Source organism: Paramisgurnus dabryanus, chromosome 24, assembly GCF_030506205.2.
Source record: "Paramisgurnus dabryanus chromosome 24, PD_genome_1.1, whole genome shotgun sequence".
Taxonomy (NCBI): domain Eukaryota; kingdom Metazoa; phylum Chordata; class Actinopteri; order Cypriniformes; family Cobitidae; genus Paramisgurnus; species Paramisgurnus dabryanus.
The window spans coordinates 10,721,406-10,740,585 of record NC_133360.1 but is presented as its reverse complement, the minus strand read 5'-3'; the positions used below and the strand labels follow the sequence as shown (position 1 = coordinate 10,740,585).

Genomic DNA, 19,180 nt, shown 5'->3' with positions numbered 1-19,180 from the left:
AAACATTAGTAAATATACTGTAAGTATATTAGCTTGATTTTATTTGCGAATAGGGTGGCCATTCGTACCAGTTCCGCCAGACACGTCCCGAACATGTTTTTTGGTACGTTCTCCGGAAGTCGCGTTGCTCGACCGCATACGTCATCGAGGTTCTCACGTTTCAGTTAAAATAGATTAGAAAATTAAGATTTTTTTTTTAAGACATACAATCATTGTAGTTTCATTCTTACCTTGAAATGTAATGGTTGCTTTTCTGAAATTAAACCCGAAATATTAAACTTTGATGACGGTCGACCAACGTGACTTCCGGAAACATGTTCGGGACGTGTTCGGCGGAACTGGCACGAATGGCCACCCTATTTGCTAATACCTTTAAAAGCTAACTTCAGCTAATTTGTTAGCATTTTATATAAACATTAGTAAATAGTATGTTAGCAATTAGCCTGATTTTATTTGTTAACATCTTTAAAAGCTAACTTTAGCTAATTTGTTAGCATTTTGTATAAACATTAGTAAACGTTAAGTATGTTAGCTGTTAGCACGATTTTAACAGTTATCCTTTATAGCTAACCTTAGCTAATATGTTAACATTTTGATCAACATTAGTAGATATACTGTATGTTAGCTGTAAGCCTGATTATATTTGCTAACATCTTTAAAAGTTACCTTTAGCTATTTGTTAGAATTTTGTATAAACATTAGTAAACTGTAACATTAGTATACTGCATGTTAGCTGTTAGCCTGATTTTAATAGCTAATATTCTTTATAGCTAACTTTAGCTAATTTGTTAGCATTTTGTATAAACACTAGTAAACATAAGTATAGGTGCACGATTTTCCAAATATTTAGCTAAGCAAATTAATATTCAGCTTTAAAAACTGATATAAACAGAAATAAAGAAAAAATATATAAGAATAAATATATATATATATATAAGGGGTTTATGCTATATATTAAGTTTAATTTAATGTAATCGTCTTACTCTGAATTAAACCTATTTCGTGGTTTAAAGCAAATCTATTTATGTCTTAAAACAAATTTATTTATGTTTAATATAGTGCACATGTCCCATGCAGTTGATTTATGATTATATAAAGCAAGTTCGAGCTTTTACCCGCATCCATACATATTTCACTTGTACTATGTCTGAGAAACGCAATAATCGGGTTCATATATTCCCAACATCAGCAGGAATTTAGGACTTCTTGGCAGGGATCTCCCGAGGTTTGGTCACCAGGAGACTAAAACCAATTCAGTAAGAAACGGCTGTAGTATGGCGATGTACCACTGTGCCCTACATATGCTTGTCAAAGTGCCGTGTAGCTTCAGGGAAGAGTATGATAACCACTAAGGACTTGAACTAAATTTCTTTAGGGGCAAACATCAGCGGGAATGTCGCGGTTTAGCCATTTGTCTTGATGTCAGGGACTTTTAGTTCAATAGTTGCATTATAGTAGATTTAATACTGATGAATTTGTAAAAGTTGAATGACTGGCACTTAAAGGTATCAACCCATTTTAGCCAAACAAGATTACCTAAAGACTATTCAGAAAGTACCGTCTGATTTAGCCAAGCTGTTTTCCTCATGCTTGGCTTCATAAATTTAAAGTTGTTTCAATTCAATATGATCTGCGATGCCTATAAAACCATCGGCTGTCCTTGATCTTCCTTTATTTCAGTTTTACAACGTTTAACAATCCTGCAAGGCTTTTTCCTACTGCCAACACCTCTGTAATGTCTTATACACCCATGCCTGGCACTTGACGTTTTTAAAACCTCGGTCAGGTCAAAGATGTAAGAAACTAAATATTAAGCACACCTTAAACGTCTATCATTAAAACCAAAACTCCAAATATTATAGTAACATTACAAAATACAGTTCTGCATTGAATGATGAAACTGCGCTTGGATCAGCCATTGCAAAGCACATATCATAAATCTGGCTCGTGTGGAAGGGTGAAAGAAGGACGCTTTTGTTAACACTTGTTTGCTGGTATTTGCCCAAAAGGCATGTGGGAGACTCATTGATCTTTAGAAGAATCTATGGTTTGATGGCCAAATGAACTTGTAGGCTTTGATGCAAAGCGCTAACTTATCCCCGGGAAGTTACACTGGAAAACTAATTAGGAGAGAAAAGGAAGTATGGATTTAAACACAGAAAGAGTGTTGAATGAAATATGCTGTCATCCACAAGATCATTGAGTACTGAAGAGCAACATGATAAAGGCACACTGGTGAGGCATAAAACCTAAACAAGCTAGTTTTAGTGTTTTTGGCTTCATTAAAACTCAAAATTTGTGTTCCCAATTAGTCCCAGAATCAAGAAAAATCACATTTTATTATTAACTACGAGTCAAATTTTCAACAATTGAAGACAAAAAACACGTCACACCTGCGACACTTTCCTTACGATCTCTCCAGCCGCATTAAGGCCCTGAACGAAAGCGCGAGCAGCGATGAAGGCCCGAACAAGCTTGGCTTTCAGTTCGCGCGGGGCGTCGCCGAAAGGACGCAGGGTCTCGGTTTGCTTGGAGGCGCACTCCAGGAAGTCATCGGAGAGGAGGGAGGCGGTCTCGGGGTCTGATGCCTTCAAAAGACGCTCCAGAAGCCTCATCCAGAACTCGTCCAAGATCTCCTCGAGGTTCAGAGATGCACCGCTGTAGTAGCGTCGCAGGTCGGCGTACAGGTCACGGAAAACACCCGCGTTAGGTCGGTAGAGATCCCCCAGGGCTGCCACGAAAGCCTCTTCCAACCATCGCTCAGAACCGTTGAGAAGTTCAAGGAAGTATGCTGGAAGATAATAAAAAGTAACGTCTCAAAGAGTGACGCTAACAAGGAAATCACCTACACTGTTAAAAAGAGCAGCAATGCCAAAGAAAAATTCCTATCAAGGTCCAAAAATAAAAAATGACTGAGGGCTGTGGGCCGAAAGTAAATGTTGCTGTGTTATAATAAAATTAAAGTTGCCCTGATTCTCCTAATTTATAATTTTCTAATATTTAAAAATAAATAATCAAACATTACTTTGTTTATACATAACTAATGCAGTTTGTTTTGTAAAGGTAAAAAAGAAATAATTTTGACAGTCATTCTTAAAATCTGTGTGCCACTGCCCCGACCTCTCCATTATTAGTCAACATATTACTCAAGTTCAAGTATGCATGTGCATTTAAAAATAGGGATGCACCGATACTGGTATCGGGTATCGGCCTCGATACCACATTTTCTAAAGTACTCGTACTCGTTAAAAGTGCCCCGATACCAGGGATCGATACCACGGTCTGAGAAATGTCTATGTTTGAGCGGCGTGTAAGGGGTTAATGCCTCTTGTGTTGTCCAAAGAGGCAGAGTTTACAACAAACTGGAAAACTAGTCCCTTGTTTTTTTGTTAAATTATATGACTAAAGCTGTTACCTGTAAATTTAAATCATGTTTTTTATTAAGTACTCGGTATCGGCAAGTACTGAAATGCAAGTACTCGTACTCATACTCATATTCCAAAAAAAGGGTATCGGTGCATCCCTATTTAAAAAAAAGATTGACTTTAATTCCTTACATTTAAATTCTATTTATATTTTTGTAATGTAGCCTACAAATAAAACAAAAAAGATGGAAATGTTTAAAGGTGCAGTGTGTAAATTTTAGCGGCATCTAGTTGTGATGTTGTGAATTGCAACCAAAGGCTCAGTCCACTGCTCACCTATTGCTTTTGAAACACATAGAGAAGCTACGGTAGCCGCCACAAGACAAACATGTCAACGGCAGAGACAACTTAGTAAAAAAGTTTGTCCGTTAAGAGCTTCTGTTAAAACATGGCGGCACAAAATGGCGTCTTCCATGTAAGGGGACCCTTGGTGTATGTAGATAAAAACGTTTCATTCTAAGGTAATAAACACATAACGGTTCAATATGAAAAGTCTTTATACACCCCTGATAATTAGTTTTGTATATTATTTGCATTTCTGTCAAGAGATCCTTCTAAAAATTACACATTGCACCTTTAAATAGAAATATGAACATCAATGATGTTTATCCTTTTTCCTTATCTCATGTGGCATGACGGCCAAATTAAAGGTCATTGTGGGCCAACTTTGGCCATAAAAGAACCATTTTTGGAACCTTGTAAGTCAAAAACCCATAGTTTTATCCTACTATAGTTTTTTATTGAAAGTTTTATAGTTTCAATATTTGAGGAGTTCAGATGCAAATGCCAATAAACATCACCTCTGTCAAAAACGAGGTAATTATATTAACCGAATGCTCTTGGCACGTATTATTATACATGTATTTAATACTTTGGCTTCAAATACCATTCAGAAATACAGGTTTGTTTGCACAATCCATTAAGAATCCAGCCTGATCTCACGAGAAATCGTACATATTTTACAGTTGGCTAATTTGTATGAATTTATACGAAGTTAATCGTGCAAAAACGTACGATGAAAAAAACAATAAGGAAACCCCGCCCCTAAACGCAACGTCACAGGGGTCAAGGCAAATCATACAAAAATCTACGAATGTGGTCGTATGAAGTAATTCAAATTAGCCAACTCGTAAAATATATAAACGAATTCTCGTGAGATAACGTTGAAGAATCCTATGAAAATGCTAATTTACAAGAAAACATGCCGGATGCACAGGGTTTTGCATCTGGGCTCTTAGTACAATTTTCATCCCAAGCCAATGTTAATATTATAAAAAACAAATGTATCTTATCAGTTTGTGATGTAATTAGGTTTATTTATGTGCATATTCCTATTTTTAGAGAAATTACATCAATAAAGGCTTTTATTTAATAATCTTTCCTCTGGGGAGAATATGTGCTTCTAGTTAATGAATCATAGCAGTATAACATTTTTAAAATAGATGAAAGGGAAGCCTTATTATTTTATCCAGTACGATTTTCCTGTTAGGGGAAGATTTATTTTATTATTGTGTATTATCTATCCAACATTTCCTATAATCAATTCTATAGGATGCATGAAAGATTTATTATTAACAAACGTACTGATCTAGAAATAATTGAATTGATTTAGCCATTGTAAGAAACATAAAGAACAAAGCAAAAGCATCACAGAAATGAAAAAAAAATACATATATAAAATATGTATACTGCAGACTCATACATACATTATAGCCGTTTCAGCCAGAAGGAAGAATCTAATCTTATCATTGTACTAAAGTATGGTATCATTACTGGCCATTGCTACAGTTTATCACGCTCAAATAGGGCATTGCAGTAAAAAGCCGTAAAAAACCAACTGTAATTGCCCCGTTAAGACCGCTCGGTGTGAAAGCATATGAGCTTCCGAGTTTTCCTTTAATCTACATTCACAATGACAAAAACCAGGAGAGAGTTTGATCTTCAAAGTTCTGCAGCTCCTTAACCCTTCACATTCATTAACCCCCGGTGCCTTTAAAGGCGCGGTGCGATAAAAGTAACTTTAATGCAAAGCAGATGATAAACTGTAAGACAGTAAGAGGTCGGTGGACAAATTTAAACCTTATTTCCTTTTCAAGTTGCTTCTGTTGGTTCTCTGCTTTTCTTCAACTTTATGACAAAAATGACAACTTAGGAAAATGACTTGAAAATGGCTGACTGTCTAACATTGTCGCCCACATGTTAACAGACATGTTATAACATGACAAACAACAATATCATAACACAGTATATATAGAGCAATCTATATATTATGTAGACTTTTTGGAGGTATGCGACCCAGCTACATATTCAGCATATAACAAAAATTCAGTGAAAATTTAACCTTGATATCTTTAATATGGCCTAAAATATAAACTTACTATCAAAAGTTCTGTACTGGGCATTAAGTGAGGCCTGTATGGAGCGTCCCGCCTCTCTGACCAGCCCCTCAAACTCTCTGCGGCTCAGGTTCGACAGCGTCTCCTCCATAGCGCTGGTGCAGCACGTGTAGCCCTGTGGACAGATGCGCAGATGTTCCCCTGCAGACAGAATTGAAAAGATAACACGATTTGAGCATTTTTTTTTAAATGGTTACATTTTTATCATATTATATGTTTATTCTTACACTGTCAGAAAAAAACTACAAAACTATAATTTCATGCTGGGGTGGTACACTTAACGTTGTTATTTTTGTACATTTATGTGTCACGACACGGTACATGGGGGAAGACAGGAAAACCCAAACGCAGACTTAAATAAACAATACTTTAATAAACAGGAACAAACGGAACAAAAACACCCACGAGGGGGTAAAACATGACAATGACAGACACGAGAACTAACTAAGTAACATTAACACTGGGAAACACTAACTACATAAACTTACACAAGAGACTAGGAACAGAGAGTAAACACCGGGATCTGGAAAGGGAACAGAGAATAATACCAACGCACGGAGGACAGGACAGAAGGGAATTAAATAGGGATTACTAAACAACAAACACCTGAAGCTAATCAAACATAAGGGAGCGGGAAACAATTCACGAACCCTGAGAGAAACGTGGACCGCGGAAGGGCCTGTCACACAACTCTCTCAGGGCAGACATGTACTGTCACAACCTAATCTCTCAAACTCGGATAAGACAAGAAATGGAGAGACCAGGTCGTGACATTATGGGTATACAATAGCCTGGGAAAACCTAGACAATTTCCGGCAAATTTAGATTTGGTCTGCAAGTAGTCTGGCAAAGAGGCCATTCAAGCCCATTTCTAATCCGTCTAAATCGCGGCAACAATCAGAAACGTTGGGGCGGGTTTTACACGATGATGACAGCGCAGTGACAGGGAAGCAGATTTTGTATATCAAAAAAGATGGATGCCGCCGTGAAACATCACTCATTCGAATCAGCTATCGCGTCTGTTTTAAGCGATTTAAACTTTTCCTTTTCGTTAAAACCCGAGCAAAGAACAACACTCGAAGCCTTCATATCTAAAAAAAAAATGTATCGCTGTCTTATAGGGCTGTGAATCTTTGGGTAGACAGCGAATCGATTCCATTCACGATTCAAAGGTTTCTGATTCGATTCAAAAAACGATTTTTGCTAACCAGAACGTAGGGCTGCACGATTAATCGTTTTTTAACCGAAATCGCGATGTGAATGGATGCGATTTTCGAATCGCAAGAGCTGCGATTTTTTCGATTCAAAACTATCAAATATAACAATCATCTAGTACGCAGTTTTTGACAGTTCGCTTCATGCGCATTTTACGTTTGATGCAGTTTAAACCAATAGAGTGCATTAACACTGAGGTGCTGACTACACGTCAGATAACACCATTAGGAAAACATGAGCGAGCAGCAGTTCAACTCCTCAACAAAGTGTACGGCCATATGATTTCCGCGATGCGGAAAACACCAACAGAATCGCGAAATGCATACTAATGGAATTAACTGCACAACGCGGAATGTCATGAAGTTGGCAGGTTTTGGATTCAGTCATTTTAAAAACCCATTATAACTCATTAACCGGCAAATGAAAGGACAGAAATGCGTGAAAACATTTCCCTTTTGTGTAATGTTGGACTTAAAGAAAGGTATATACGTCCGATTCTCGTAATGCATCGCAAACAATGACAAGCGCCTCATCAGACTATAAGCAGGTTTATAGCCCGGAACACAGCAGACGAAAGAGGTACATTATACTTTCTTGCACCCGCACATCTGCACCACTTTGAATATTTACAGGCACGAGGGTTCATGAAGCGCGCACACAGAGAGCAGTCAGCACACGCGTGATCACTAAACTTAAGTTTTCTTTCTCGTCTAAGTGAACATAAACAGCTGGATGTTTATCAGTATATTGAAGCAGAGCAGTTTTAAAGCTGTCTTGTGTCTTAAAGTGACAGACAGTAACCTGGTGCTTTCTGTGTCAGAAATGTTTATTACACACCAAAAATTAAAATCACTCCTTAATCTTAACTGTACAAGCTTCTGCAGCTCCACATTTAAAATCGTACAATGAGGACTGTGCAGTGTTTTATTTGTATTTTTTGCTTATGTTAAATCATAGATTCTAATAACTAATATATTTACATTTATTACAGATGCCTGAAAAGTAAAACAAGATGAGTATAGTCTTATGATTAAAAGAAAAAACTAAACATTTGCTTGTCAGAAGCATTGTTGTAGTGACAGCCAAAATACATTGGCCTATATGTTATTTTAAATAAAACTTTCAATAAATTTTTGTTAAATTGTATTTTAATGTTCTTAGATAAAAAAAAAGTTTGTCTGCAGAAGAGCAAAGTCCTGCAGACAACTTGGTACAATGTTTAAGAGGTTTTAAATAAACAGTAGCACAGCATCTTTCTTTGGTGCTATTAAAACCACCACAACAAGCCTGGATGTAGCTCTTTTATTATATACTAATGAATCGCACTTTAAATCGCGAATCGCAATTTTTATCAGAAAAATCGCAATTTGATTTTTTCTCTGAATCGTGCAGCCCTACCAGAACGATTCAATTCGATTCGATTAACAATAAAATTTGATTTGATTCGAATATTAACGATTCTGTTCTATACATTTTATAATACATCTGCATCTGAGCAAATAAAATAATTATTTGGGAAATTCATGACCATTTAATAGATTTTCAATAAGATTCAGGACTTTAGTTTAATAGCTTAACTTCTTAGGACTCAAAATACATTAAAGCAAGTACACCAAGAAAAATAATACTACTTCTACATATTCAATGCACCATAAGCTTTTATTGTAAACATTGCATACATTTCCTGAACATTTAGGAAATACAGCAAAGTGTGTAAATACAGCAAAGTGTGTAAAGGAGTAGCACTTCTCGTCTGACTCTAAAATACTAGCTGCTTTAAGTGCAGGTATGTCTATCTTAACGGCATGGCATCTGCGGAGATTCGTTGTATTTCCAGTGTATTTTAACTCAGATTTACAAAGCTGCAAACTGCAATGGACTTCGGACAATCTTTCAATTTACGTCGTGAAAACTGAAGTAATCCCAAACCTTTGATCTCATGTTGGCTGGTGCGTTGTTCTCCTTTGTGTCCCTCCATTTGTGCACTGTCTGCTGCGTTTATTCAAATGTCAGCGAACAGGCAAATTGAAGAGTAGTGACGTAATCAGGGCCGGCCCTGGCCAATTTGCTGCCCTAGGCAAGATTTCACCTGGTGCCCTTTAGAATCACAATTGTGCTCCAATCATTTTGTTCATAAACTTACACAGAAACAAACTGCACAGATTTGTCTTGTTTTTCTTTATTTTGAAAATATTTTGGAAACACACACAAACACACGCACACGAACACATACACACAATACCCTGTTACTCAGGCATTTGATCTTGACATTGTTAAAATCTTTTTTTTTTACATGTTTTAACACTGTAGGCCTACGTTTAACTTAAAATATTTAATTTTGTACAACAAAACAGCTGTTATCAATGAATTATTAGTAGCATGTTGTAGTGTCTCGGGAGATTGTGCTCATTGTTAAATAGCTTTGTGGATGTTTAAAATGTAAACCCAGAATTCAGCGAACGTCAAGAACAAGAAAAAAAACAATAAGGCCAAGACGCGGGTGGTTACGTTACACGGACCATGTATAAATTTCAATGTTTCTGGACAGAAATACCAACTTTGTCTGGTATTAAAAAGCTGCACATTGGAGTGCTGGCTGCTCCCCGCGGTGCTGAAGACGCGTGATGGCACATAATACACAGATATCTACGTGCAATCTATTGGAAAGCGGAGAAGTCATTAGTTGGGTTAGTAAAATAACGAAATTACAGCTTTTAAATAGAAGAAAAAAGTTTTTTTGTAAAGAGATATATATTTTTAGTTTAAAAGTGCAGAACTCTTCTCAAGGGGAAGAAAGCTATACTTTTGCCCTTACGTGCAACCTATCGGAAAGCGCAGATGAGTTAGTTGGGTTAGTAAAATAATGAAATTATAGATTTAAGTACAAAATAGTATTTATATAAAGAGAAATATTGAAATAAAAAGTGCAAAACTCTTCTTAAGTGGAAGTAATAAAGTAAAATAACGAATAATAATGATATAATAACGAATAATAGTTTCCAATAGGTTGCACGTAAATATCTGTGCTGCCACCAGTACTCTGTCTGAGCGCGTCTTCAGCACCGCGGCCAGCACTCCAATGCGCAGCTTATTAATACCAAACAAAGTGAACAAGTTGGTATTTCTGTGCAGAAACATTGAAATTTAAACATGGCCTATGTAACATTATGTAAATTCCGCGTCTCTGTCTGATTGTTGTTTCCGTTTTTTTTGTTCTTGACGTTCGCTGAATTCTGGGTTTATATTTTAAACTGCCGTTTCAGTGCAGTATAGCCACAGAGCTATTTAACAAGCACGATCTTCCGAGATACTATGCTACTAATAATTTATTAATAACTGCTGTTTTCTTGTGCAAAATATTTATATTATAAAATATATAAATATTTATAGTTACATGTTTATATACATATATTTAAAAAAAATTGGGGCGCACGGACGCCCCAAGGGGTCGGAGGCGCCCTTAGCATTTGCCTATTCCGCCTATGCCCAGGGCCGGCCCTGGACGTAATCCACTGCTCATTTTACGTCGCAGATGTAACTAATTTAAAATTTATTAATATATTTTTTATTATCCATCGTATTCGTTATATATCACGATTCATTCGATTATTAAATATAAAATCGAAACAAACGATTCACGATTCAAAAATCCAGGTTTCAAGATCGATGCATATGCATCGGCAGGATTTGTAATCGATGCATCGAGAAAACGAATGAATCGTTACACCCCTACTGTCTTACCAACTGGATTCGGCAAAAATCTGATATAGCTCTGCATATGTCATCTCCTTCGTCGCTTTGATTGGTTTAGAAATGTCGTACTTTATAGGGTACAATATTATACCCTAAGGACCTATTGTGTACATTCTTAAGGAACAATTTTGTACCAGTTACATTTTAGGGGTATAAAACAGTTAACTGTACCTACCTTACCAATAGATCCTTAAGGTACAGTAATGCACCCAAAAAGGTACACTGCAAAAAATGATTTTCAAGAAAACATTTTCTTAGTATTTGTGTCTTGTTTTCAGTAAAAAATATAAAAAAATTCTTAAATTAAGATGCTTTTTCTTGATGAGCAAAACAACCCAAGAAAATAAGTCTAATGTTTAGACCAACAATATAAAATGTTGTGCATAAAACAAGCAAAAAAAAAATCTCCCAATGGGGTAAGCAATTTTTTCTTGAATTTAGTGTTTAAGAAAAATGTTCAAGATTTTTTTGTTTGTTTTATGCACAAAATCACTTAAATTTGACATTTTTGGTCTAAAAACAAGACTTATTTTCTTAGATCGTTTTGCTCATCAAGAAAAAGCATCTTAATGTAAGAATTTTTAGATATTTTTACTGAAAACAAGACAAAAATACTAAACAAATGTTTTCTTGAAAATTATTTTTTGCATTGTACAACATTTTATTATGTTTATTATATCTGTAACGGTACCAAACTGAACGATAGGGTACCACCCCAGTGACAGAAAAGGTAGTTTTGCACCTTTTTCTGAGGAAAGGTTGACCGTGATATCATACTACACTGCAAAAAATGACTTTCTTACTTAGTATTTTTGTATTGGTTTTTTTAGTACAAATATTTAAAAATTCTTAAATCAAGATGCATTTTCTTGATGAGCAAATAAGAAATTAAGTCTAGTTTCATCAAAATTTTAAAATAAAAAGATCAAATTTCAATGAATTTTTTCTTTAAAAAAAATCTATAAATGGGCTTAAAAATTTAATTGTTTAGAAAAAAAGTTACGATTTTTTTTCTTACCCCTCATTGCCAGATTTTTTTGCTTGTTTAATGCACAAATTTACTTACATTTGATGTTTTTGTCTAAAAACTGGATTTATATTCTTAGATCATTTTGCTCATCAAGAAAATACATCTTGATTTAAGAATTTTTAGATACCTGTACTTTAAACGAGACTAAAATGCTAAGTAAGAAAGTAATTTTTTACAATGATGAGAAAGCTAAATCTCATACACTGCAAAAATGACTGACTTACTTAGTATTTTTGTAATGTTTTCAGTAGAAATATCTAACATTTTTTTAATTAAGATGCTTTTTCTTGGTGAGCAAAAAGACCTTTAAAAAGGCTAAGTCTAAAATTAAAAAATTAAGTGAATGTGTGCTTAAAACAAGCAAAAATATCTGGCAATGGGGTGAGAAAAAAAATCTTGAAATATGATTTCTTTTTTCTTAAACACTAAATTCAAGCAAAAAAATTCACCCCATTGACAGATTTTTTTGCTTGTTTTAAGCAGACATTAACTTAAATTGTATGTTTTTTTATCTAAAAACTAGACTTATCATTTTGCTCATCAAGAAAATACATCTTGATTTAAGAATTTTTAGATATTTCTACTGAAAACTGAAAATACTAAATAAGAAAGTCATTTTTTGCAGTGTACAGGTAATGTATCACTGACCCATACTTCATTTAGCCTTTATATAGTGCTTTATGGGATGTGGACTTGCGCACGTATTGTATAGCCACATTAATTTACATAAAAACGATTAACAAGCTAAATGGGTCAAATCTTTACAGAGCACCTACTGTACAGTAGGGCACGTTTAATTGTGCATTGTGATATCTGAATCATTTTGGTGAATCAAATTGTATCATACAAATAATTCACTGATTCATTCATGTTTCTGAGCATTTAAAAAATAACCAGTACACTGTGTTTTGATTGCTCTACAATACTTTCAAATTTAAATAGCTTGTGACCTGAGTTTCAAAGCAGTTTGCCAGCGGGTCAGGAAGGTTCTCCCGAGAGCAAGGGCTTTTTGGACCCGTTGACATTTAGCAAACAACTTCCCGCCTAAGCCCGTCTTGGGTCACGGCTTCGAGAACTGGAGGGAGAGATGCTATTGCTATCATGCATTTTTTATGCCGCCTGACTGCAGCGGGAGCAGAAAATCAAAGAGAAGCACGATATTATATATTCACCGTGGTAACACTTTAGCAGAGGAGGCCGAACGCTCACGTTGGCCGTTTTATGGTCAACCCGAGAGCCGTCCAATCAGATCTCCTGCATATCAGCAGTTTTGTGTCGAGAAATGTTGCGCGTGTGTGTGTACTAATGCAGTTTAGTCTAGACTGCACTATCCAGAGAGCACCTATTTTGTCTGTCCGTCCATCCATCCATCATGTGGCTCCCTCTCTCTTGTCTGATGTCTCAAAGGGCGAGGTTTCAAACACGCTCTACGGCATTAAATCACACGAGCACGAGCACGTGTCGCAAGGCCATTTGAAACACCTTCATAAACATCTTGAGATGCCTGATGATGTCCTGCGATGTTAAAGAGACTTGAGTCTCATTACGCAGCGTGTCCTGTACTCATTGCAGCCCGTGAGAAGCGCAGGAGTGTGGCCTGCATATCAATGCGGGTTGGCGAGGGACCGAGAGACACAAGACAGATTAAGCATTTCATTCAGTTCTGCCGCACAAAGGACGAACCGGCTCTGGCACCCCCATTCACAAACCTATATGGACTTACATTCGCAAAACATTATAGGTGGGAAAGGGAGAACGCCATTGATGAAGAGAGAGATCTTGTGCATGCATTTGCAGAAATGTCCCTTTATTTTAGGCAGATTTTGACTTTGTAGGTCGCCATGGTGATACTGAATAAGCTACAAAATAAAATAAATATAGATGGGATGTAAATCGACAAGCCGCCATCAGAGCGAGACTCTAAGTCAAAGACTGACAGATAACCGCTTCACATCTGTCGTGAAAAATCAAGGGTTTCGCCAGACAGCCCAATTGTCAGTGATGGACAGCCTGAAAGAGAGCCAAGCAGGACGACGAACAGGCCTGGAGGCAGATGGGGGCAAATCCTTGTGTTGTCAGATGAAACCGTAAAGGCCGTCATGTTAAACTGTTAGCAGGTAGCTTTCAACTTTGAACCCACTCGGCTCGATCCCTGCAGGGCGGGTGATTGTTAAATCAAATAAATGCAGTGTAGTGAAACTGTTAATTCAAAGCATCTTTGATTTTCGTTTATGCATAGGTAAACATTTGACACGACGTTTTAACTGACGCACCCTCGTACCTCCTGAATTGGCTTGTGAAAATTGTCTTGGACCGACATCAGATGTAAAAGGCGAAGCCTCATTTTAAGAGCGAACATGCGAACGGTAAGAGGAAATTCTTTTGTGGGACTGTCTCCAAGTTTACCTTCAAAGCCCCGACATACCAAAGTGAATAGTGCTTTTATGCTCCCATCTCTGTACTTTCCTTTCCTGGGAGAGGATTTGAGTGGACTCCTTTAAGATGAGAGCAAAGGCCGCCTCAGGCACTGGTTTACCAGCAGCAGGTGCGCGAGGCTCTACAGGTGAGCCTGGTCGGGGTTTTAAATCCCTGCGCCGGGTAAAAACATGCTTGCGTCTTCTGTGCCTGATTAGCAGGCTGTCTCCAAGGAATGGGAATTTGTTTGGTAAGCTTGGTTCGCTACCAAAGCCTTGTAAACACCACACCACTGACGTTACCACATTGCACAGGGTTTAAAAATCAGCTCAGCAACAGGAAAGCATTTATTAAACAGAGATGTTTATTTCAAGTGGAACAAAAGTGGAACAACTGGATCTTAAGTTCTTAAGCTAACATACTGACATACAGTTATTCACTCTTACAGGGGTGATTGATGAATGAACTTACAGTTTTCATTGGGGAATAATAAAACAAACAGAAAAATCCCATAAACCTATCAAAAGATCTGAATATCACAAAGACTTGAGGATCGGCTCTTTTGACTTGGACCATCCAGAACACCCTAGAAATCAAAACACACAGAAACATGCTAACAACCATTTAGATAATGTTACTGTAGCAACTGCATAGTTATGCCAACCACTCAGCAAAGCATAACAGCATGTTACAACCACTCAGATCACCAATTAGTGACTGCATTGGAATGTCATAGCAACCACTCAGGACACCTTAACACAACACACAGCTACATGTAACAACCACACAGATGACCAATTAGTGACTGCATTGGAATGCCATAGCAACCACTCAGGTCACATTAGCAACACACAACAACATGTTACAACCACTCAGGTCACCAATTAGTGACGGCATTGGAATGTCATAGCAACCACTCAGGACACCTTAGCAACACACAGCACCATGTTACAACCACACAGATGACCAATTAGTGACTGCATTGGAATGCCATAGCAACCACTCAGGTCACATTAGCAACACACAACAACATGTTACAACCACTCAGATCACTAATTAGTGACGGCATTGGAATGTCATAGCAACCACTCAGGACACCTTAACAACACACAGCTACATGTAACAACCACACATATGACCAATTAGTGACTGCATTGGAATGCCATAGCAACCACTCAGGTCACATTAGCAACACAACAACATGTTACAACCACTCAGATCACTAATTAGTGACGGCATTGGAATGTCATAGCAACCACTCAGGACACCTTAGCAACACACAACATGTTACAACCACACAGATGACCAATTAGTGACTGCACTGGAATGTCATAGCAACCACTCAGGACACCTTAGCAACACAGCATCATGTTACAACCACACAGATGACCAATTAGTGACTGCATTGGAATGTCATAGCAACCACTCAGGACACCTTAGCAACACAGCATCATGTTACAACCACACAGATGACCAATTAGTGACTGCATTGGAATGTCATAGCAACCACTCAGGACACCTTAGCAACACACAGTAACATGTTACAACCACACAGATGACCAATTAGTGACTGCATTGGAATGCCATAGCAACCACTCAGGTCACCTTAGCAACACATAACATTATGTTACAACCACTCAGATCAGCATGATGGCAGCAATTTTGCATGTGTAGACACTTTGTCTTTAAAAATGTCGCTAAAAATAAAACATATAGCTTTGTGGATGTACTACACTGTACAGTAAAATATTCTGGTTAAACTCTTAAATGTTTTTTGTGGGGCATTGCATGAAGAGATTATAGGGTCTTCTTCAGTCCATCTGAATGTAGTTTGTAGGCGTGACAAATGTTGTTAAAACTGTACAGAATCCTCTAAGCGAGCCACCATTCACAAACTAATCTCTATATCCTTCATTTAAAATACACAGGGTCATGGGCGGCATGGCGCTTTGCCCAACGCTGGTCTCAATAAAGAGGATAAGCTTCCGTTAATGAACAGAATGCAATATCTTCATAATCCCCAGCTGACCAGTGTCATCTGAGGACATGTGGGAAATACACACAGAAAAAATTCAGAATGAGGTAAGCAAGCCATAGAGAGACAGGGGAGGTATGTAAACCACAGCGAATTTATATGTCAACACAAAAGTGTGTCAAACTACTCCATATTTATGCCAGCAACACAGCAGGATCGGCCTGTTGGCCGGGTGCCCAGGGCTCCACACCTGCAAGGGGACTCGATGAACCGCAAAGTAGGGGTGTAAAAATACTTCGATATGAATCGATGCATCGATTAAATTTCTAACGATAAGATGCATCGATGCCACACATAAAACATTGACATGGGTACTTAATTTTGACACTCATTTCTCTACATAACGTCCATCTATGTATTTCCGCCGAAGAACACATTTTTTTAACAGTTTATTTTCTTGTCTCAGTGTTAGCAAGTAAGCAAAGGTTATTTTTTTTCTACAACTACCTCAGTGATTGTCACTATTTACTATAAGACTGACTGTTGCCATTATTAGCTTAATTTTGTGTGACATTTTTTCCTCATTATTTATTTTTCTTTATTTAAAAAAGTTATTTTTCGTTAGTTTGGTTTTGTAAATGTTCTAATTGGGACAGAGATTTCAAAGAGTTAAATTATTAAATGTTCATGTTATATATTTTGTTTGCATTTTTAAGTTATTAAAAATGTAACTCCAGGCACGTAATATAAAAATATAGATAAATCAATTGAATCGAACCATAACTGTGTGAAGTGGTCGATTTATCTGCAAATACTGCATTGCTGGTGGAGAAAAGGCGATATTGTATCATATCGTAATGAACTGTCCCGATTTACGACCCTACTGCAAAGACAATGAATATTTAAAAAAAAAAAACTTAAGTGGCGGTTAATATTTCGCATCTAGTATAAATATAATCCAAAGCTACTAATATCTGCCTCGCTCTTCTCTTCCGCCGTACAACCTTTTTCCTTCCTGCGCCTATTAGGACTCATTACCGCCCCTCCTACCATGTTTCTCGCACTCGTTTAAACATCTGCTCGCTGTAATTCTTATCTGCTACCCTGCTGGGTCGTACGGCTGCTCAAAGCGACCAGAGCGTCCCTGGCGCCTCGCCGTCTTGCGCTAAGAACGTGTGACCCTTGAACCGGGCCTTGCACGAAGCAGCAATAAAGACGATTGACGGCCACCCCGCTAAAAAAGACGACTGCAGAGCAAAGCCCGGCATGCCTTATAAAACACTGAAAAACAGTCGTTAATTGATTTCCTAGGTAACTCGTACACGCCTGCCCTTCCGTCTTCGGTCGAGCTCCACGCCTGGGGTTCGTATGCGGTTTGGCCGTTATCCACGGTGAAAATAGCCCAGGCCTGACTGTGATTTAGTTTGCACATGGTCTGGCCTCATGCGTCTGTTTACGAGTTTATGACCCAGGGGAATAGAGGAAGCAAGAGGGGGTGTGAAATATAAAGGCCATAACAGGTTGGTCTAATGAGCTGCCATGATCCCATAACATGCAGTATATTGGAAGGTTCAAAAGGAAAAGAGGACCTTGTTGAATTTATATTTATAACCTGATATACCGAAGCCATTTAGGAAGCTTATAAAGCCGAAGTACAGTGTAGTGTTACAAAGCGATGGCCACAATGTATATTTACATTTTATTGGTCTTACTACTATATGCACAGGTTATCCACTAATCCCAAGGGAAAAATACTTATCTTCATAATCCTCTGCACCTAAAATGATTTTTACTTACCAATTGCATAAATGATTACTTCATTAATTCATATATTTAGAGTGCACTTCATACCACAACACTTCAAGTCACATTTAAACAGCGAATAAACCTAATTTGCCGGCAGCAGCATTTGAGACAGTAGATGAGTTTCTCCCCGACTTCTCAAGCATTTGTTGAGATCGTAACCGACGTGCAGCATGCATTATAGATACGCTCTAAAACGTACTTCTCACTTTGCTAATGGCAGAAGATGGCAGAGCGGACAGCCCGGCTCTTTGATTTGGACATTTCTAGGTTTCCATAAATCTAAAAATAACCACAGCTAAGACTCTGCCCCGTCTGGCAGACAAGCACGTACGTGCTACTGAGTACGTGTGTGTGTGCAAACAAGGCTTGTAATTGTGCGTACGGTATTACAACGTTTGCCAAATCTTGTTAAAACGCACTTCTTGTTCTTTTATAAATAGGTTTGGGATACAGATTTTGGTGCCTCGTTTCGGTCTCAAAATATGACAGGAAGGACAAAGAGTTGACAAGACCTGGATTTCTGAGATATTCAGCTTTAGTCGTAAATATACAGATACTGTTACTAGGTGAAACATGCAGTAAACACAGGGAAATTTGCAATAAGAAAGCGTATAATTAAAGGTTGTGGTATGAAGTTGTGGTTGAGGCTCACTAGACGACAGACGAGCAAGCGAATATGCTTGCTCAGTCATCTATAAAAACAAGAAGCGACGACGTCCTAACACTCTGTACGATGCATTAATTTTATATTCTCTCGAGTTTTATCGACCACGGTGGCTGTCGTTTCGCAGGCGAGGATACGTGCCAAGACTGAAACGGCAGGCTATTATGCACGATAAGTTCTTCATAATTGCTTGCACTCAAACTGCAGAACCGTAACGACATGAATGTCACAATAAATAAATCTTATCATCTTAATGGACCGTTGTCTTGGTTGACGCGACCAAAACAAACATGCAAAACGTACCAAAAAAGAGATATAATTGATGATTTCAAGGGCTTTCATGATTTTAAATCTTTTCTTAGTAACAGGGTCAATGAGATAAACTCAGATTGGCATGCTTGATACTAAAACGATGTGGATTACGAGCCTATGGATTACTGGTGGGGCATTTGTGTCTTAAAGAAATCCTAATCCCGATCTGTCACGCAGAAAAAAATCCTT

At 37.6% G+C, this 19,180-nt stretch overlaps 1 protein-coding gene across 1 annotated transcript in view; it reads right to left on the bottom strand.

Annotated features, from left to right (window-relative positions):
- The window catches only part of gpc1a (glypican 1a), a 38,337-nt gene that overhangs the window by 8,074 nt on the left and 11,083 nt on the right, over nt 1-19,180 (bottom strand). Inside the window, exons 2-3 of the mRNA XM_065244681.2 lie at nt 5,804-5,962; nt 2,394-2,791 (exon numbers count right to left, since the gene is read on the bottom strand). Coding sequence (XP_065100753.1) covers nt 2,394-2,791; nt 5,804-5,962 — 557 coding nt within the window. The remainder of the gene's footprint in view (nt 1-2,393; nt 2,792-5,803; nt 5,963-19,180) is intronic.